The sequence below is a fragment of the Varroa jacobsoni genome, unplaced genomic scaffold (assembly GCF_002532875.2).
Source record: "Varroa jacobsoni isolate VJ856 unplaced genomic scaffold, vjacob_1.0 scaffold_1369, whole genome shotgun sequence".
Classification (NCBI taxonomy): domain Eukaryota; kingdom Metazoa; phylum Arthropoda; class Arachnida; order Mesostigmata; family Varroidae; genus Varroa; species Varroa jacobsoni.
In genome coordinates, this window is record NW_019214271.1 from 121,363 (window position 1) to 143,399 (window position 22,037).

The window sequence follows — 22,037 nt, forward strand, 5'->3', positions numbered from 1 at the left end:
ATGTTGAGCACCGTGTCATCATCGAGATCCGCTTGGCAGAACGGCGTCGTCGGTTTCCTTATCGATATTTTACTCGCCAGCTCATTGCAGTTGAGTAATTCCCTTCGGTAAAAATCGAATGGTCTGCCATCGACCTTCTTGCAAAGGATTTATAATGTAGAATTGCGCTTCAGTAACGTAAAATGCTTGCAACAAGTTAAAGGGATATGATTACTAACATCTTTGAAAACATTGCGTGTTCGATTGACCAGGCTGGCATGTGTCCCATAGATGCATCAATGCGCGGTAATCAGCAACTGGGCAAATTCTGCCAAATTCTGATCGTGTACGAAAGGTGATCAAAATAGATTTACGCTAGGGTACATGAATACTAGTCTGCAGGCCAAGGAGAAATCGATTGATTGCTTAAACAATTTTCTGTGCCGGCCTCAAGATTAAATGGCGGGTCAATTGAACCTTATTCGCATTTATATATCGAGTTCTTTATGAGTTGCTTAGCTTAGGCAAGCTGTCCTCGGAGGACGCAGGACGTATTTGGGTTGTCCACTCTTTCCGCTGGTGTTGGCTGAGAATTTATTTTAATTTGGCTTTTCCCTTATTTTCGGTTACGTCAGAAACAGATCAATACACATTGTCACTTGTCCTGATTGACAAGACAACGTATCCAAATTAGGTCCTATATCATCCTTTCTTGACGCGTATTATTATTGTGAAATGACCTCTGATTGTTACTCTCTACTGAATATACATACTAGGATAAGACATATCGTAAAGTTTCAAGATTAATTTTAAGTCTGGTAAACCATGAAAGAAGTAGAATGTTTTAAAACTAAACGTAAGAAAAAGTATTAAACAAAAAAGGCTTTCGAACTGCCAGATGACTTTTTTTTCAGAAGATCTTTGCCTTACCGTTTAGAGCTCTTTCTAATAGCGTCGCAAATAACGCGCGCCGTACTGGCTCTCCTGTTAAGTCTCACTTAATCCATTGTCTGCTCAATAGGTAATTTCATTCATTACTTGATTACGACAGATAGAACGTACTTCGGCGATACAATATTCACAAATGTTCGCTATGGCACAGCCATTGATTAATTGTTTTCTTCCATTGTACTTTTATAGTGTCTTCTTCCTACTGCTCTTCCCACTATACTCGTCATTGTCATCGCCATTTTGATTCCGGTTATTTCTCTCTCATTAGCGTCTTCCCTGTCGTTGCTACTGCTGCTGCCGTTGTTCTTGTTGTTATGGTTGCTGTTGTCGTCGCTGCTGATAATGCTTTTACGTGAGAGAACGCTTGGTATCGCTTTTCCGTCTGCTGGTCCATCGTCCATTTGTCCTTTCCTATCGCTGCCACTCCGGGGGCGACTGTGCTAATCTGTGGCGTTTTGTTGGCGACTGGCCGGCGCCGCTGTGAGAGACAACATATTCTACACGCCACCCCCTAATCTGCCCCTCTACCCGATAGTTACGCTAACATGATGATGATTGTGATGGTGATGACAGTGATCATCATCAGCAGCAGCAGCGACGACAACAGTCGGGATGGCGACTGCAGAACCGGCAGGTCAATGCGACGGTGATGATGACCGTTCGCCTGCTGCGGCAGTAGGCCTTCTGCAAATAGTCTCCTGCGTAATCTTCTTGTTCAACTTCTTCTTCGGGGACTATCTGTTTGTGTAACAGCATACATGGAGGTGCGTACGCGTTAGTGTGCGTGTGGATTACGGTAGGTTATTTTTTTGCTTGAGTATTCGTCTATAAACTGTAGCGGGTACGTTGACGGTTACATTGGCGACAGGACGACTGCCGTTGCGTCGGAGTTCTCCGCCTTTTAGGTGAGAACGACCCGCGAAGCGTTCGGCTAAACGAGAGCTCACTGATTGACTAAATGACTTGGTGATTGGTGGTACCTAAATCGACCTTGTCTGCGTACGGCTTACAATAATACTTAGTACTACCTACTGCTCCAAAGATAGATTCGTCGGAGATGGGGCACGGATGAGTTCGGTGTAGTCACTTGTTGGCAACGTAAAGATTTTTGCGACTTCCAACTTCGGCAGAATTCCATGGGCAGACAAATTAAGGAGATAAACAGAGGGATCGTTTACCTTTGAGGGTGACAGGAAAATATGGAAAACAAATTCATTTCAGCGCGAAGTAGAACGTGTTTTAGAGGAGATTTCTGCTAATTTGTAGGATACATATTGTGTGAGCGTATTGTTTTTGATTTCGGCACTTGTCACGTATAATACTTACACTTTAGTCACGAATAGGTTTTATATAAAATTCAATATTGCACTTGACCATTTTTTCAGGTCAGTCTGCTATTGAGCTCAGCGCAGAACGGTCGGAAAATTACGACGCCGTCGCTTCGCCACTAGAATTGGCTAGCCAAAACTCTGAATCTCGACAGAGTAATGGGGCTCAGGATTACGACCATAACGAGCAATAACATCAGATCAACAGAACCAAACAGAATTGCTACGAGGAGCACAAATAAAATTATTGCGTTCAGTATAGAGAATACGGCCGTGCTTAACGCAGTTACCATCGCAGACACGTTTGAGAGAAAGTAATCTCGACGAAGTCATTCAACAAGGGAAACGTATCGCTGAAGTCCACGCCCGCTTTTTTTTCATCCTTATAGTGCCGTTAATAATAACCCAGCAATTGATAATGTTTTTTGGCCATTCAGCTAATTATATCGTTGGCAGTTCCTTAGCCAATTGAAAATACGATCATCGTTACTTTGACAACGTCTCGAAGGGTCGCAAGGTATATGTTTATTGGATGCTCCCTGACGAGTTAACAGCTACGCGAGTTATCAATGACACTGGTTAGTTTTTTTTCGTTTCCGGACACTCATGTCCATCCCTTCAAATCGCTGCCGTTTGATGTTTTCAGCGGCAAACTGTCAGAGCTTCACGTAGAAAAATGAGGCTTCACTTCGTCACCCATTTCGAAGGCGCTGAACGAATCGCGCTGCCGTGTTACTTCGACAGACTGGCTGGCCGGCCGGCGCCAGGAACAATCGCCGCAATGCAGCAGTGACCGAAGGACCTCCTTTCTTGACCGTCATGTTATGCCTGAAGTGTCGGTACGAGGAAATTTGTGTTAGCTATTAACTCCTTTTGAAGGTTAACAACAAAACAAGTCGGCAGCCGACGTCGACACACAAAAGCAGACAGCAGAGCAAGTTCATGCTGTTGCCCGTTGTGCTGTTGTTGTAATTATCACTTGCCGGTAATGCAGCGTTGCTTAGGCTGACTGACGTTAATCAGTGGCCAATTCAGATCTGGTCGCCTGGTCATTTTCAGCTTCCTCCTATAACCCCGTACAGAAATAGCAATAACCGTGGGAGTATTGATCTCCGTATGACGGTGTTGACAGCGCACTGCCAGCTGTCCGGAAGAGCATGAGGTCAAACTAATTGATGATCTTTTCCTTGCTCACTCCTATGGCCAGTTTTACTGCGTATCTAGCTATGGGTGCATCGTATAACGTTACATTTCTGCAACGCAAGTCGGCTAAACTTATGGTGTGTTGCTTGTTAGCCCCACGAACTTTCATGGTTATAAAGCGTTGTAACCCAGCGATATTTACGGTAGGTGCCGGATATGATTATTGCGCAACATCAAGCAAGCAACGAATGAACGGATTGGCGAACGTAATAGAAAAGGGTCAGTTACGTCGTCATATTGAGCGTTGATACGTCAACCTAAGTTAGGCGTCAATAGTTCGACGCAGGCAGAAAATGTGTTACCAGCTGATTGTCAAAAACGCTACAACATGGCTAAGTTCATCTGCAACCTTTGCTAATTACATAGTCTAGCAGCAGTACTAGCGCACGTAGCACTAAGAAGACGACGCCACCTAAACGCTAGCCTGTAGACCGTGTTGACGTCACAGCAATGCAGAGGCCATCACAGACAATCTCACAACAAGCGCTACCTAGCAAGAAGAGTATATACAAAGAGATGTGCGTCCCGTTGCGGTCCTGGACGGTCGCATCGCTTGCTATCGACACGACAGGTACCGCAGAAATTAAGGTGCATAGACTTGCACGTCACCAGTGGGTGACAGCGGGTTCTCCGCTGGAGGTAGGATTCCGCTAATCGTAATCGTCGTTGATGGGACGTCCGCTTCTGCAGTCTAGAAGAACGGTGCCTACCTTCTCCGGCGATGATTCAACAGCCAGCAGCCGTAGCTGCTGCTTCCTTCGGATCATCGACTGATCGAAAGTATCATCTGTGCGATCTTGAACAAAGAACAACTTTCATATGTAGTGATGTTGGTGTCCACGCTGGTGGACTCGATACTGAGGCGACTAGGCGTGCTTCAGCTGGGATTTAGCCTTAGATAATGATCGGCATCGGCGAACCGATATGGCGTTCAGTTACGTTCTTACGTACTTACTGATTGTGTTGGCTGTTTCTGATCCGGGCGCCTGTTGTCAAATCGACGCTTACCGATATGGATCATAATGCGACAGAATTCGTTGGTCCCTTTGATAACTGACAGCTAATTGACCCGCTAACAGCAATCAGAAGCGGGTTCTTAACTGTGAATCGACTTCTGCCAATCAACGATTGTCCGTATGTCCGGCGTCATGGAAGAGACATCCGTCTTTGGAACGTTCGTTCACCTGGCTTTTTGCTTTTCCTTTGACGATCGTCGTGCTGTGACCATATCCCTCAGCGGATTGCGCTCAATCCGCTATCCGAGCCGCCAGAATCTACATTAGCAATAGATGGCCTTACCTCCCGCTGCTGCCGCTAAACGTCGCTGCTCTACCCAACGAGCTTGCGTTAGCGAGACAAAAACGAGCAAAAGTGCGGACAAAATAAGAAAGACAGGGAAAAAAAAGGAGAATAAAAGCAACCGCATTAGCCTACTATTACCATTCGTAATGAGTTGTGATTGTTTGCCAGATAGCAAGCTTTGTTTAATCCTGCTTAGCACCACTCCTACTTTATAACGGCGACATAATGGGTCGTGCAAAGAGAAGCTGCACCGCTTAGAAACTATAGACGAACATCGGTTGACAGTGGGGAGGCAGAGGATCTGAAGTTTCGAAGAGTAATCACCAAATAATTCGGTTTAGTGTATATTTGAAATACTTGGGTTCGAAATGCGCATCCTTGTATTGTTTCTCACATGACGTATGTTGCTGGTGTCCTGTGTGCTTTCCCAGACAATCCTCAACTCAATGCACAAATACCAGCCCCGATTTCATCTCGTGCGTACGGCAGATATTGGCAAGCTAGCGTGCGCGTCGTTCAAGACCTTCATTTTTCGGGAAACGGAATTTATCGCGGTGACCGCATACCAAAACGAGAAGATAACCCAGCTAAAAATCGATAACAACCCATTTGCAAAAGGCTTTCGGGACACAGGCGCGGGCAAAACGAATAAAAGGTGAGTCATTCTTAAAGGTAAATATAGCATCGTTATCGGTTGTACTTGGTTGTCAAGCTAGGATGCGATAAAGTTTTGAGACCTTAACCTGGCTCCAATAAACGTAGCTTGCAAACGGAGGTAGTTCAAGTTATTATTATTATTATTATTATTAGTAATAAATAGACAAATAAAACTAACATCGAGCCAATTAATAAATCTTCATTTCCTTTTAGGCGATCGGCTGGTGATCAGGACTCGAGCGATGACGACGATGGCTGTGAAACGCCGTCTAGCGCGATGCTGCAAAGTCATACTGATTTTGACGTCGTTACAGGTAGAATACGTTGTATTCAATATATTTCAAATGAGCATTTTGCCCCAATACGTTTGAGCACCCGCTCCCAATATCTGGCCCCATTATGTATTTTTAAGTTTCGTGTGACACAGACGCTTTACTATTGAATTGTCCTTTGCCTTATTAGTAATTATTCCATGAATTTGTCGTTGCTGTCGACATTTTGTGCTTGTTTCCGGCCAGCTAGAGAGACATCTCTGGTAGACCGCACACATGGAGCGTGGTAGCTGAACGATTTGTGACACATAAGCGCTACGGAGTCCACAACGCTACGGAGCCCATCGCGGTCGAACTGTGAAACATCTAAGATTTATTATTTGAATTCTAACCATCTGCGTCTCGGGGAAGACAAGACGGAATGTCCTAGCTGGCCTTGATGTATCAACTCGGCTATGAAGCTTCTCTCCGCTCAGAGAAAATTTGAAACAGTCTACGAGAGAAGGCGCATCGGTGCTCAGACTGCACCGCCGATGTCGGCTCATTCTGGGATTGTCGTTCTCCCCCCGCCGTCTATCACAAATCCGTCGTGTGACAATTGTCCAATGGGCTGGTCATGCTTCTAAGTGTGCTGATCAAATAACAAGTAGTATCGAGCTTTGGCTGGAATCGAACAGCAAATGGACCATGAGCATTGTGATGAACAGCAACGAAAGTAGCAACAAATTCAGCGGCAATCGCCGACCGCGATGCCCGAGTAACACGCTGATAGCAGCATCTAATTTACTGACTTCGTAGTATTGTAGATAAGCGAACAGTGGAACATGCGAAATCGATAATGACAGTCGGCGGCGCCCCGGCCGCGACGATATTATGCTCTTCTACGGAGTGCGGTCGTCCGCGGGTTCCGACTGATGACGGGTGTACCTCTACAGGTAAACTAACTTATGTTTACACGCTTTGTGTGGTCGTCTGTAAAGGCCCGTTAACGATTAGCGAATAATTCGGACCCTGATCAAAACAGCCCGCAAGCGTCGGAGTTACCGCATCAACTATTGCAACGAAAGCAGGAGCGATAGCGGCAGTGGCAGCGTGGTCGGCTCGATACGCCACTGATGCATTTACACTGGGTCCTCCTTGGAAAAATGCTCAATCACTTACTCAGTTTAGGTAATAGAAAAGCATTAGCGGAAAATGTGGGGGATGGCCGTTGAAACGGATGGAGGTCCCACAAATGACCTAAGCGGAATCATGTATCGGCGTCTGTCACTCTGATGTCACTATTAAAATCAATGGCGATCTAGAGTATAACGATAGAGGCTAGTCCTTCTTGGGTTTTGAACATGGTCAGCGGGATATCGCAGCAAACACTTAAAGCTACCTTGGGGGTCTGCAATGGCGGAGTGTGGTTCCAGTGGGCTCCCGCGTTAGTCTCGGTTATCTCGATCGGGGGAACCCTGGTAGACAATGATATACTAGCTAGGTTTACCAATGTCTGTACCAATGTGTCTGAAAAGCGTCAAGACATCTAATTTCGTTTAATTATGCCAATAAAAGATCCTTAGAAGTAGATTACTTTAGAATGAGCCAGCAGGGAGACGGCGCGTACAAATGTCTGACACGAACCATGTGCATATCGAGACTGACAGTTCACATTGGAACCGTTTAAATTAGGCTAATGTAATAATTTACCGATAATATGATACCCAAGTCACATCCTAAAGGTTCGTATAATAAGTTATATTAAAGCTTCGGTGAAACCTTCAGTGGTAAGCGGGACACGATAGATAAAATGGTCCTCCTTCAGACACCAAAACATACCTTATCCCTATGGGTTTGGTTAATTTTGTCCTATTCACCATGTACCGATGTAGACATAAAAAATCTAGCCGAGCATGAAACGATAGCATTTTCCCTGCTTTCCACTATGCCCTAAGCAAACCCTACCGAAAAATGGTGGACGTTCTTTCGTAGCGATGTTTTCTATTTAAAGGCTAATTAGAAGTCCAAGTGTCGCTTCCCTGTCAACTAGGATTAGCGAATAGAGATGTCAGTCAGTAGTTTTTACTGCAGTTTTACCGCGATGTCGCAGTTTGACAGGCCTTATGCTGGTGTTACCCAACGGTGGTAATGTGTCACGGGTCTCAGCAGACGAACGATAAGCGACCGAAATAAATGACAATTAAAGCAGCAAGTGAACTTAGTTCGCGGTCGGATTCTGCTAATCGGCCACACGCGGGCCCCTCTGAGAAACAGATCTTTAGGACGATTTGTGGACGGTTATCGACTCGACAGGGGGGAGTGTAGACAGCAGCGGCGTGACCCGGCGTCCCCCCAAGTGAATTGACACCACTTGTCCCATCTTCGTTGCTTAATCCGCTCGAGTACTGTTCAGGTTAACTAAAGCAAATGTTGATTTTCAGCCTGTCGAAAGTCGCTGTCAGTAGCCGCGTTGGTAATGGGCGGCCGCTTTGCGGCTCAAACGGATGTCATCACCGCGAATACTGTATTTACTTTAATCCAGCGTACTCGGCTTTTGCTCCTATTTTAGGGGGGCAATCAACAGGTTTGTCAGTACATCGTCTTGTGAGTTCAGCCACGCAGAAGTACGCATGCGAACGCCTAGGGGACTCAACATGGCACGCGTGTGCGTATACATCGGTACAAATTGGTTTCAATTGAAATGTGTTCTCGTAACGCACCTACAGGTTGGAATAGAAACTTTATTTGTACTAGATAAGTAGTATCGAAGTTATGCCGAAACTAAGCTATTTGAAACGGCGAGCGGAATACACGAGCACGAATACATTACGTAAGACAGAACCGACTGATATTTCACTGTCCCATTCATCTTTTTCTCCCAATATATCACTCATGCTTCTTAAGCCGCCGTCGTCGTCGTAGGCGCACTTGTATCCTTCAAGGCGTGCGAGCCTTCAGCCTTGTTAATCTTAGGCGCAATCACTAATATCGTCAGAACAACTACAAACAACCCCTACTTCACTAAATCTTATTTCTGTCGCAGCTGTCGTGCTAACAGCGACTCAGATCCGCTAACCAGTACTTTCACACACGAAACATTATTAAACGACAACGTCCATAAGGAACTTGTAGCGGGGCGCCATTTGGCATCCGAGTGTCGCCTGTCGTCGTCACCCGTGTTGTATCAACTATGGCCGCCGCTTTCACAGCTGTTGTCCGTTTCACTATGTGTCTATATATCTGCTAAGTTGGAATATTGTTATCATCCTTAAAGCCTCCTCTCTTTTGTTCTTACCCCATTTATGATAGCGCACATAGTCGACCGGCCCGGAGCAAACTTGTTCATCCTTTCTAACGGCTGGCTCGGCGGGCCACTTACCGATTTCGAACTCTTCGACTGCATTTGCGAACCCCTTCACCTGCTCGACTACCATAAGCTTATAGGTAAAATGCGTATAGGTATATTAGAAATTACAAGGAACACCTACCTCCCTACAACTGCTAATAGAACAGCGGTACTCAACTTATTCCTAAGTACTGCTACATGTAGGCGATACGACCTGTCGCAGTCTCTAAGCGATCTTCGAACGCGTCAACTGGTCCCTTGATCACACGCACTTGCGCCTTTCGTGTCACTTGGCGCTGCCGTTGCTTTACCGTCGTTGTCGAAGCTGTTAAAATTGTTTTTGTTGTTGATTTTGGTGTTCTTTCAGCTGTTGTTAGTTTCGTCGCAGTGACGGCTGTTGTCGTTATCGGTGTATCTTAGTCGTTACTTTAACGCTGTGTGATCCGGTAGTTTTCGTCGTCCTCTGTTTCTCTTATCGGCCGGACAATCAGACCGCTTGTTGAGTACCTGTTAAAAACTAAATGTTTTTATCTTATCTCAACCTGCTTTTCTTGGCTCTGGTGCGGCGAACAGCCAGATGATGAGACATAGACGGTAGTCAGCGGGCTGAAATGATCGCTTTGGTGTCTATACGAAAGCTAGTTAATGCCTGGGCCGCACCGGCTAAATACGAACGAGTGTCCACATTGAATCGTAAGCAAATAACTTGTAACTTCGAATACTGTGGTCGCCGCTGTGTTAAAATGTTGTGCCTGTACTTGAGCACTGTCCAGGTTTAGCTGCATCAAATATACAGATTTTGTCCTTGCTCTTACGTTATGGGACCTACCACCCCATAAAGCACAAACAACAATTACGAATGTGATCAGCATTAAGTTCGGAACAAGTGTGCATATCTATTTACGTCAAAAAATAACTCCACATGAGGCTGACGTTTGCGAATAGGGAAAGGTACAAGTTTGCGGGGGCCTTGTTCGACCTGGGTTTGATCGGTACCGTACAGGCTCATCATCGGCCAACTACACGGTTTTGCAGTAGGCCTTCGTAAAAGCAATTCCATTTCGACAGACCTCAGTGCTCGTAGGAATTTATCTCGGTGTTAGTGAGGATGAACTGATGGCAGTCCTCAAGTGTTCTGTGAGCGACGTCGTCATTGGTATCATCCTCGAGCCGATCGGCAGGGACGTTGCAATGAAAAGACTTCTCAAAGGAATTCCCTTAAAGAAGCAGACCGGCAAGGTCGTCGGAGAAGCAGGACATTTCCACGGCGTCGCGCTCACCGACACTCGTGGGCTTTGTCATCGTCGGATCGACTTCATCGTTTTGTATTGCCATCAGCAGCGATTCTCGCAATAACCGTATAGTGCCTCTGAGAAAGACCTCTGTGCTAGAGCTCTAGAGCTATGTTTCGGTTCGTTCGGGCCCTGGTTGACCTCTGGTGAAGACCCTGCGTCCATCGTCGGGGTTCGACTTCGATGAAGATAATCGATCAATAGTCTCCAAGCCATTCGAATGCTGCATGCCCAATAGCCGATTGTTGTAGGTTCGCCGCATTCTGTTTACTAGATTCCATGAAGTAGACAAGATGAGGTCGTCTGCCAATAGAAACAGACAGAATTCGAGGATGACCCATTGAAAGATGGATGGATAATAGCTCACGTTGTCTTCTTGAGGAGTCGCTGGTTCAAAACACCCACTTAGAGTGCAAGACCGTCAAAGAACGAGTACCATATTACTATCGTCGTCTTGCCAAACATCGGCTAAGAAGAGACTGGCGCTGAGCGACGTTCCGCATCACGGAGACCAATCCCAATATCTTTGCCGCGCGCTAAACAAGTGCCTCTTCTCGAACTCTGCTCAGCAAACGCAATCAGATACATTCGGCATCCATCGGAATAAGCATGAAAGACGCAGAAGCCGCCGCAGTCATTTCTGCTGCCGATAACGATAATGGCGCCACCCAGAAAAAAATTCGAGAGAAACAGCAACGAGCAAACGTCTCGGAAACAAAGCGCTCTGAAGTTGATGTTCGCCCCGAAGACTAACCTATCCTCACCGTTCATGCTGATCTTCGGTGACGAACTGATCTTCAGCGGTCACATCTCGATCAGAGATGCACTGGTGCTTCGTCATCGTCTAGACGTTCAGAAATGTATCGTCACCGACACAGGCGGAGTTCAACACAGCCAACCCCCGCCTGCGTCTGTCCCGGGTTCTAATTCTTCCGTAAATAGTGGGTTGCTTTGGCGGTGGCAGTACTTAAGTGGCGATATTGCTGCTCGCTTTGGGCTGACGGCATATCACATAAATAGGCAGCGAGTCACTAGACTAGCGAAACAATACCGGAAGCCGGTTAGTTACCTTTGTAGTTGCTGGAGAGAGACGGAGAGCGTTCGCTGCTTGGTCTTCGAGGCCTGTCTGCTCTGTGCTGTGTCTCCGTATTCAGTTCTTGCCGAAAGAGCTACGTAGTGCTTCTCTACGAGTCACTTCGCAGTCACTTATCAGTTCTAGATATCGTTAACGATTAGTCACTAAGAAATTTTCGTTGGTGTCGAGATGTTGGTTAAGTTCCTACCTATTTGTTTAACGTATGGGTATTTGAAGTGGGTTTCAGTTGGGTTTTTTTTTCGCTCGATTTTTCGTTTCATTCATTCTTACGAGCTGTTTGTGGGTTTTGTCATTTTATTTGCACAGCTCTCCGGGCCCAGCACGAAGAGCGAATGGCAGTAGCATTTTCGTCGTACGGCTCACCAGGTTTCGGCTCCAAGGGACCGTTCTCGTTGAGTCCGACACCTTCATCGGGTTCGCTTGACTCCAGCGGATATGGGAGTCTGTCAGGATTAGCCAGACCGTCGGCTGACGATCAGCTCAAAAGTATCCAGAAAATGGTGTCAGGTAGGTACCTATTAGATACGAACATTAGCGGGAGACGGACCCCAACGCTATGGACACGGAAACATGGCTGTTTGTTGTGTGAGATAATCCCTTTTATATTAGCCGTATTACCACGGTTGTTTCATTACGATCGCGGTCCTTTAACGATAGCTGCCTGTTGTACAAATAACCCAATGCGAATGCCACACCAATGTAAATACCGATGAAATTACATAGATGCTTGGTCGACGTTTCGCGTTCAACGAGGCGCATAGTAACACGATGTTTTATCTAGATGGATAATAAAATTTAATAAGAGAGAAAAAAAATGGTATCATAAAGTTGACCTATTTAGTGAATGGTGAACGGTGAGATCGGAATATGGCAAAATTAAGATCAGTCGAATTCTATCGTATACAAACAGTCCTACGCTATGCATTTCGGGACACGCACGATGAGACACTGCGACTGTGGTCGAGCTTTAGGCTCGTGGGTACAAAGCCAAACAACAGGTTGCTTATTGTACGAAGCAATATATTGTTTTAACAGTTACTCTATGGATCAATCAATGTATGTGTGCTGATTATGGGCAATTTCGATGTGCTTAAGTATCCCTCGTGCTTAGTTCGCTCGTTCACGTTGTCTGTCATAGCCGATGTGGATGAGCATATTTGATTTTTCCCTTTTTCTCGTACGAATAGGTGTTAACCTAAAATATAAACATCACTGAGCTAGTCGGCATGGTTGAAGTCTGCATTTTCTGTCACTATGAGAAAACCTTTAATTCTTACTCACCATTTATTCCATACAGAGATCGCTGTTACCCGGCCGTCATACTGTGACGAAGCCACACCCGAGCGGCTAAATTTCCGCCTATTATCACTATTATTATGCTAGAATTCGTAGTTGCCATGTTTCTAATTATAACTTCAATTATGAAATTGAAGACTACATTACATGGCTGGTCAGTTTCGCCAGAAGCAAAAGTTCTCCATGTCAAATACCTGAGTTCAATAAATAAAAGATATAGCACAGCCCCAACTAGCACGATGAAACCGTATCTCGCAGCCATCATATGTGTGCCTGGCAATTACTGGTACCGGTTATTTCTGTCTCCGCGCGCAACTTTATCATTCCCTCCCTGTATCATTTGCACCTTCATACGTCACCCGATTTGTGACCTTTTATCGACGAGCTCCTGTCTATCTCAGTAACAATACTCTCCTGTACCCAAATGCACAGCTACAAGTCTAGTGGGCTCAGTTTTTACTTGTAGTTTGTAACAGATTCATCGCATAAGACTCTGGCGAAGGGTTTTTACGCGGACGCCCAGTATCTTCCCGATAGCGTAGCGTCATTCTCTCCACTGCACTTGCCCCCAAAGTTTCCGCATCAGCGGCGCTACCGTAATCGCTGCCGACGGCGACTGTAGTAGCCGCCACAGAAAACATCTCGTATTTAGTATATAGACTGTCTCAGTCTCGTACATCTACTGATTAATCGACGCCATGTCTATAACGTTATTGCATGTGACATCGGTCTACAACCCCCAACCAACGCCAGTGTTCTGTTCAGGATATCCTGAGCAGCAGGACTATCCTGATAGCAGAAGCAATAATTCTGCTAATTGCTCCACTTAGAGACAATACGTAATAAGGAACAGAAACGAATGAGCGTCGAGCTGAGCTCGGCCAGTTCGGGTTTGCCTGTGCTGGATAATAGCGTAGAGTAGCGTTCAGTCGGGCACCGCGGAACGCCGGGGGCTCAAAACAGCGCTAGTCAGGGAACCGCCGGTAACAGTGTTAGCGAAAGAGATGCTACTCGTTTTGTCGACCTTGTCAGGATCACACCCATACCGCCAAAAGCATTGGCCATCGACTGGCTAAACCGATCCCCAGCGGCCAGCTCTACTGTAAGGCAATCACTTTCACCGGCAGTACCTATCGATTAATTTAATGATGTGCCAGCGTGAGACGAGGCGTAAATTTAATGGGGTAAAGATTCTGTGATCGAACAGACTGATTGTTTCTATGCATAATACAATTTGGATTCGATAGTTATGAATGTGGCTAGTACTAATAAAAAGATATTCAAGCACCGAGTCACTGAAGGAGATCTACTATCGAATACAATTTGAATAAGGTTTTTGTCAGCAAATGCCTTATAACAAAGACCAGCGATGGTCTTTACGACGAGCGGCTCCTTGCCGCTGACGGAGGAGTAGTACTGAAGTAAACTAACGCCACAGATGTTCAGTAATGCTTCATGTTCTATATTATTTTATTACAGAGAGGAAAAACGATCTATCAACGGGAGCATGTGCTGTCTTGTGACTGTGCCGTCATACCGCGCGTTGATGACGCCCATTTGTGGCACCATAGCACTATACCCGTAATCGAAACACCGTCGTGCGGATTTTCGTGCAGAAGTTTTGGTAGACGCACTTATATGTGTCAGCTGTTTCGTGCGCCAGCTAATCTTACCGCTGACTCAGCTACTATCAGCTTATAGTCATCCATTTAGCCCGGTGTTGTTGTCTCATTAGCTCGATCTATGGGCTCATGTCTGCCCAGCTCTTCTCACATGCTAATCATCATCACAATTACCGTCTTCACCTCTCAGACTGTTGTTTTCGCCTAGGTTACTGTTCGCCGCTGTTGCTGCCGCCTGTTGTTGTTCTTCTTCTTTCAATATTTACTCTAGGAGAATCAGGCCGAAGCGTAAGTTACTCTTCTAAATAACAAACAGATACAAACTCAAGTACCCGCAATAGCACCACACTGCCTACGATGAACTTCTGCAACCGGCAGACAACCAACTTCAAATGCTGCGATGTCTCTAGCTACTAGCATGCAGCTCTTGGGAACTTGTATTCCTAGCGGAACTTGGTGTATACGGTCTGCTGCCATTACCGCTACCCGTACCATTGCCGGAACTGTCGTTATTGTTAATGTCGTCGGTGAAGTCAGCGCAAACGCCCGTGACACACACACAGACAACTTTGCTCTTACTTACACGACGTAGTTGGCTAGTTAGTTCGTAAACCCTACTATAATGTAGAGATCGTGTGTGTAAGGATATGTAGTAATACGCTGGCCTAGTCTATTATCCTGGTTGTCCTTTTTAGTTGCTGTTCTCTTGTGATCCTTGTTACGTCACTGCTCTTCTGCTGTCAAGTTTTCTTGTCGTTTTTGCTGCTGCTGCTGCTGCTGTTGATAGCTTTCGCGACAGCTTCGTCGGTTGATGCGCGCCAGCAACAACATCATGGCGACGACGGCGTATGCCAACAACAAAATAAACAAGACTAAGGAAAAGAAAACGATGCGAACGAAAATGTGCCGTCAGGACAAGCCGGCAAGAAGGATCCTCTAAACACTGCTAGCGAGCCAGCCTATGATGCTGCTGCTGCTGCTGCTGCTGCTGCTGCTGCTGCTGCTGTTGCTGCGGTCGTCTTACTTACTCCTCCAGCTATCAGCGGCAGTTGCAGCTGCTACGGATCCCGATATTGCCTAAGATGTTCTATTCTCTCCTCCTGCTAAAATGACTCTCGGCACAGACGAGAGTTCAGTTGAGCGGTAGCACCAATGTGCTTTTTAGTTCTTTCGGCCGTTCAAGCGATTAGCAGCACCAGCAGCACGCTGGCACCGCCTCAGTCCCATCGCTGTGCTCTTCGTTGTCATCATCGTCGGAATTATCATCATGATCGCCATCGTCGGTTATGACAGCCCGTCCGCATACGGAGAAATAGCCAAGAAAATACTGGTAGGCACACCCCATCTAAAATTTCGGTGCTTCGCGTGCGTTCTTCCATGGATAGATGCATTGTGTACTAGTTAGACGGACGGGTCCACAGGCACACACATTCACGCGCATATATACAAACACCCTATATCCGATACTCACAGTTTAGTGGTCACTCTTGCTGTTGCTAGCAATACTATAATATAGTATGTTAGCTCGTTAAAAACACATGGTAGAATAGCAGTTAACCTGGTAACTAGTGTGTAATCGACGAGGACCCAGCGTGTAACGGCAGTGACCCGACAAGCCAGCCTGTCTAGGTGACGGCTGCGGCGACAGCGAACCGTGATCATGTTGGGCTGCCCTGATGATTCATGCTGTTCACGTCGTGGTCGTTGCTGCTGCTATCACGGTTGTAGCTGGCGTGGCGGATGCGACTGGTGTCGCCAGTAACTGTTAACGAGACGAGATGGTACTCCCGGGCCAGCAACAGTATCATTAGCCACTCTAAACGCATAGAGACAGCATCAGCAACAATAGCGTCAACACCGACGGCGGTAGATACACGGAAACGTACGGAGTATGATCTGTACGAAGGCCACGCATCGCTACCGCCACAGCAGCGGCAATAACAACAAACGACGGCAACTTGGCCGCATGACCTGTCTGGCGCCGTGTGGACTAGGTATCTTGACGTCCCCATTTCGAGCTGGCGACCGTTCGATATCGGCCGGGCATCCGGCGCGCGATGCACGTTTAGCAGTCGCACGAACTGCCATAATGCTACTGATGCAGCTAGTGCTGTTGTTTCTACCTTCATTTACGCTCGTGTTGACTTCTTTCTTCGAGCCCATCCTCACGCAGCTCATAGCAACAGCAAACACAAGCGATTGATAATCTATAGACGTGAGGTGCAGTTACTGATGCAAGCAGTCGAGACAAAGCTGTCGCGGTAGTCGGCCTCGGCAACCTGGAGTGGCGATGAAGTCATCTCGAGTGTCCCACAGTTGTTGGAATCGTCGCGTAAAATTTCTACACAAGTAGCAGACGCATCGTCGTCGTGGAGAAACGTCATTGGGCAGCAGATCATTAGTATATAATCGATCAAGCATATATGTCGTTATGGAAATATCGGCTAGCGTCGAATAGCGTCATAAGAATCCAGATGGCTTCGGGTGCTCTCTTCCAGATTAATTGAACAAGATAAGCTTCTCAATATTTCGTGAATCTTAAGAGAGAGTTGAAGGTCAGCATTGCTCTATGAAATAGATACGCGTTTCCCTGTGAGCAAACGAAGCCTTCAGAAAGGGAACAATTAAACTGATTGAAAAAAGTATCGATTCCTATATTTTATGATGGCCTTATATAGCACGTGTGTTGCTAAGGGAGCTATGTCCTGGAAAAGCTTCAAATGATTTTGAAAACGGCTATACTTCTATAGGTAAAAGTAAAGAAAGCTCCTCTAGGCGGGTCATCTATTCTCGTATGTACTGACACGGTTTGGGTTATGGCACCTGATGAAACTGTGCCACACGAGTTGTGTTTAAAGTTCGCTTGATATACGTTTGCACCAAAATTGCACCAAAATTCAAGCGCAAACCAACCTACCAAATAAAAGGCCCTAAGAGTAATCACATGGAACAATATTCGTCAGTACAACTCTGGAAAAAATGTTCTGTAATTAACCGCATCGCTTCAGACGCTGGTCACAGTTACTCCGATTCAAGTTATATCTTGTCTGCGCTCGAAACACTGAGTTATAGTTGAATAGAGGTATTTGATAACCGTAACACCAACGCGTAGCCCGTAATTATCGGAATGGTGCTATCTGCAATTGATAAGCATGATCCGGAATCTTTCAGTCACTGCTCGATCCCGATGTGAGCTCTAACAATATGACTATACGTGGCTGAAACATATGGTGGTAGCTTATCGGCTTTATGGGTACGAAGATCAACGATTTAAGCTGCAGGCCTAAATCATCATTCGGAAGAAAGATTATAGTACTTGCTCCGTGTTTTACGCATACGGCCAAGTTGAAATTATTTCTAAATAATACAAAACGCATGGATACTCTAATTAACTTACCAGTTGTATGACGTTCAGATACCATGACGGATCGACGTGTAACAAATCGTCATAATTTGAGGTGCGCCCAAATCAATGTTCGTTTGTTTGTGCGTCGAATGCTTCGAAGGACTGTCGAGATGCTGGCCTATGGTCACCATTTTTTACTATTGTTTTTATCATTATTGGCTGTGTCTTCTGTACGAGTGTTTTATATCAAAAGGTTCTGTTCGCCTACTTTTTAGGTTTGGAACGCCGTCAGGAGCAGCTAGCCATGATGTCACTCTCTCGGCTAGGAGATAAATGATCGTGGAGCGTGGCGGTTTAAAAATTACAATCGATCAATTAACGAATACGTAAGTAAGTAGCCAACCGGTTTGTTTTTTAATACAAATGCAACTCTCAGGAGATCACTTAAAATACCTAACAAGCTGAGACGAAAAATGTACGAAGTAATAGGCGCAGAGCGATTCTAGCATAATAAATATATATATATATATATATATATATATAGTACGTAACTTATAACGAACGTATAGAAACAAACGTTAAGTAAGTAAAGTATAGCTAGTATTATTGCTCACCAAATATTTGTTAATCAAAACAGTATGCCGTTATAGGTAATTATTGCTTGATAGAGTTAAAAAAAAAAATAGTTTAGTTCAGATGGCTCGTTTCACAGGGTCTACTTTTCTATAAGTACACGATGCCGAGTAGTAAAAATGGATTTTTTCTCCTATCTGTAATCATTTAACGACGCCAGGACCGTATGCCTATGAAAATCCCAATGGGCCGGGAGCGATGCTTGTTGCTCCACGTTTTAAACGCAAGGCCAACAAATCTATACACAATCAGTTAGCAATTTTGTATTTATTTAGGCTGAGAAGTGCAGATGACCCGATAAGAAAACTGCAATTAGAAAATGAAGAAGTGGCCTCACAGAGAGATGTTTACCTTTATGCCTGTTAAATTGTACGCCCTCAAAATTCATTTTCTACTAGCCAAACGCGAACTATTTATCTTGCAGAAACAGCAATATTCTAGTCAGTGGAATCGAAGCATCATAAATCCTGTGCAGCTTCGCGCAAAAGTGCTTCAAAGCGCTACCCCTTATGCATTCATCGTAAAATAAGCCGCCGCCGAAACATCAATACTATGTCTACGGAACGGCTTTGCACTTCCGGGGGCATTCTTCATATCCACTGCTCAGGACCCGTACGTCACTCAAACGCTGTGTCCCCGAGCTTCGAGCTCAACATGTTGATTCCTACAGGTGATCCAGTCGAGCTAACATCGTTACGTGGAGAAAATATTACATCGACCTGTTTCGTTTTTCTAGATGAAAAAGCGTCTTGTTTACAATCTGTCTGTCTATCTATCTATCTATCTTATCTATCTGTCTGTCTGTCTGTCTGTCTGTCTGTTTGTCTGTCTGTCTTGAACTTAAACTTCAGAACAATGTCTACACAGCTTCGCTCGTAAGTTGATCCTTGAACTGAACGATCGAGCGGCCGTAAAGGTGTGAACGGCGGTAAATGGTGGGCAAACGCTGGGTTGGTTCATCCCTACTATACAAATCGTCAGGGTCGACATCGAACAGACCGACAGACGTACGTAGACCGTAATGACAGTATCTATATTAAACTAGACTATCGGATAAGGAGTAGAAACGTTGTACACGCAAATAAGCCACATCGAAACAGACGATCAGTATCTATTCGAAGAAACTGCATCGCACACAGTGAGCGGGCTTTGCTACTGCTATATTGTACATAATAGTGTACCTATATTATCGCAACTATGTGTTATTATTATTATTACGACTGTGTAAGTACGGGGAATGGTGAAGGAATGGAAAAATGGGTAAAAAAAAACCCATTGCTGCTGATAACGTTCATCATGTCTAGTTAATATAGAAACTACGTCTTCAATTGAAGTTACATCTGAAGGCATATGCAAAATAGTAGACCGATCGCGTTTGCTACAGATATATTGTTTTAGAAATAAAATATCTAATAAAATGAAAAAAAAAAAAATAATAATAACAACGTATGAAGGCTTTATTGCAAAATCCGTTAAAGCTGTGAGCTAACTATGTACATTTTAATAGCAATTTTCAAACGTGTATCACACGTAGAAATACTTTGGGAGTTGATTTTGGACCAAGCATAGTCCTTTGAAGTGCATCGCGAAACTCTAGCAGATCGTAGAATTTTTTTTATCAGGCAAAGATGGCTTGTTCCTATACTATAGACAGAGACGTTCTAATTAGCGACGATGTCTAGCTGACGTAGTCTATCGATGCCTTACGTATAATACGTTTAGGACGACGAACTATGAGTAACAAACAGTGACAAGGTTTATAGAAGACCTACGGAGCTTGATCTACCACACGACCGAGGCTACATCGAAACGTACAAGCTTTTTCATATTTACCGCTGCTGTTTACAAGCACAAAACTTGTCTATATAAGTCAGCCTCTCAGCTGAACGCTTCTAGATAAACGAAACAACATAAAGACAAACGAAACACCGTCGCGATGCGCTAAAGGCAACCACAAACAACGATCTGATCTATCGTCGCTGCTAGAGCTAGTTTGCAAAAAAGCCTAGACAATAAATTAACATCGCCAAAGTTAACTGTGTAAGTAATACTTCCGAAGAAACAACATATTTGTGCACAACTTCGACAGATGACCAACTGCTATAGTCTTGTAAAGGCAAAACTGACACCGTTCAATTTCCATGGGGGCATCCGGGGTTTATTAGGCTGGTTTGAAATTACGCACCAGGCTAACGCCGTAATAAGACAGGCACCGGAAGCGCGTTCCTTCGAAATTGTTTTACGTCCACGTCAAAATTAACGCAGAGTGTCGTCGGAAACAGATTATGTAGGATTGCGGTGTGACTGCATCGTACCCGAACGCCAGTCAGTCCAATGCGAAATATGCATAGTAACTCCGTCATGCAGTCATGTGTGTTACATAGTACTCTACGATAAAGGCTAGTGTACGTTCTTTAATCATGCGAAGCACACTGTTGACATTGATACCTACAACAAAATAGTAATTACTATCATTATGTAGTTATTACACCATTAATTATGTTGCTGAAATTTGCCAATGACAGTCACGCATGGAAGGGCGGATTTGCGACGGGTGAGATTTTAGTTAGGACACATGTTGCCCTGTTAGCTGAAGGACACCGATGGTGCGTACGAAACTATCGGCTAAGCCACTCGAAGCTCAGCGTTACCACAACCGACGTCTACATATGCCACAAGAGGCAATTTCCCCCCCTGCGGGGGTTGACAATGTATGGAAAGATTATCTGGGATTTGGGAAACTTGGTACTGCAGATATGAGAGCAGTAGCAACTCTGCAGAGATGACAGTAATAGAAATGACACAATTAAAAAAACGAAAACACGAAACAAATGACTATAGCTATAAACAAACGGATGGCGATGGATCGCAACGAAGCCGAAGAACGCCGAGAATGAACCAGAGAGAGTATTTTGTTGGCAACGAAAAAAAAAAGACATAGAAAATAATATTTAAAATTATTATAAATAACAACAATAATAATAGTGGTAATCACGATGTTGATGGGATGGATAAGCTAAATAAACTGAATGCCCACATGACTATACTCGTGTCAAAGTGTCTTCATTGTGCCTCCTGGTACCATATTCACTATATAATCTCATTATAGTTGTCCAATTTTGCCAGATTAGGTACGACCTCACTCTATATGACTATAGGCGTATTTACCTGTTAAGACTATTAGATGGTAACTCGAATAGCTTAGCACATTCATGGAGCACCGTAGCACACGGAGGTACAATTTTATTCTAATTAGAATATTTTTATGTGTTTCCGACTGTACAGGGGGGTGGGCAAAAAAATACTTTTCACCCAAGCATAAGTAAAGGTATTTAAATATTAAGTAGGTTGTAGGTACATGCGAGTACTGCGGCCTCGTAGCAACCTAAGTAGACTCTACTAAGAGAAAATGACGCAAGTTTTACTGCACGGCAGAGTCAAGCAACATTGGCCTAGGGCATTAACTCTTTACAGACAGAAACTTCATTTCCGCGCGTGGAAGCGCAGCTTTTCTGCGGGTTCAGCGATGCTAAACTAAAAGTAAATGGCCGGTACTTCTGTTTGACGGGCCTGCACGCGCTTGTGAATCATGTGACAACACTAAGCGTCGCATTGCTATTCTATGTTTTTCTACGCTTCGACTTTATCTGTAGACTGTTGTAACAGACTGATAACTTCTACGGTATATTCGGCTTTTTGTTAGTCCAGTTACCGTTGCTATTTACTGATTGA

General features: G+C 44.8%; 1 protein-coding gene across 3 annotated transcripts in view; it reads left to right on the forward strand.

Moving 5' to 3' along the window:
• Positions 1-21,351, forward strand: part of LOC111269256 (uncharacterized) — an 84,587-nt gene extending 63,236 nt beyond the window's left edge. For 2 of the 3 annotated variants that reach the window (XR_002685676.2, XR_002685675.2), the window contains 5 exons: positions 5,195-5,418; positions 5,634-5,734; positions 11,715-11,915; positions 17,948-18,062; positions 18,730-21,351. Coding sequence is in view for 1 of the 3 variants with exons in the window: in XM_022848716.2 (XP_022704451.1) it covers positions 5,195-5,418; positions 5,634-5,734; positions 11,715-11,915; positions 17,948-18,009 (588 nt within the window). In the remaining 2 variants the exon portion in view is untranslated. The remainder of the gene's footprint in view (positions 1-5,194; positions 5,419-5,633; positions 5,735-11,714; positions 11,916-17,947; positions 18,063-18,729) is intronic. The other variant, XM_022848716.2, reaches the window with a different exon arrangement.
• Positions 21,352-22,037: the final 686 nt, after the last annotated feature.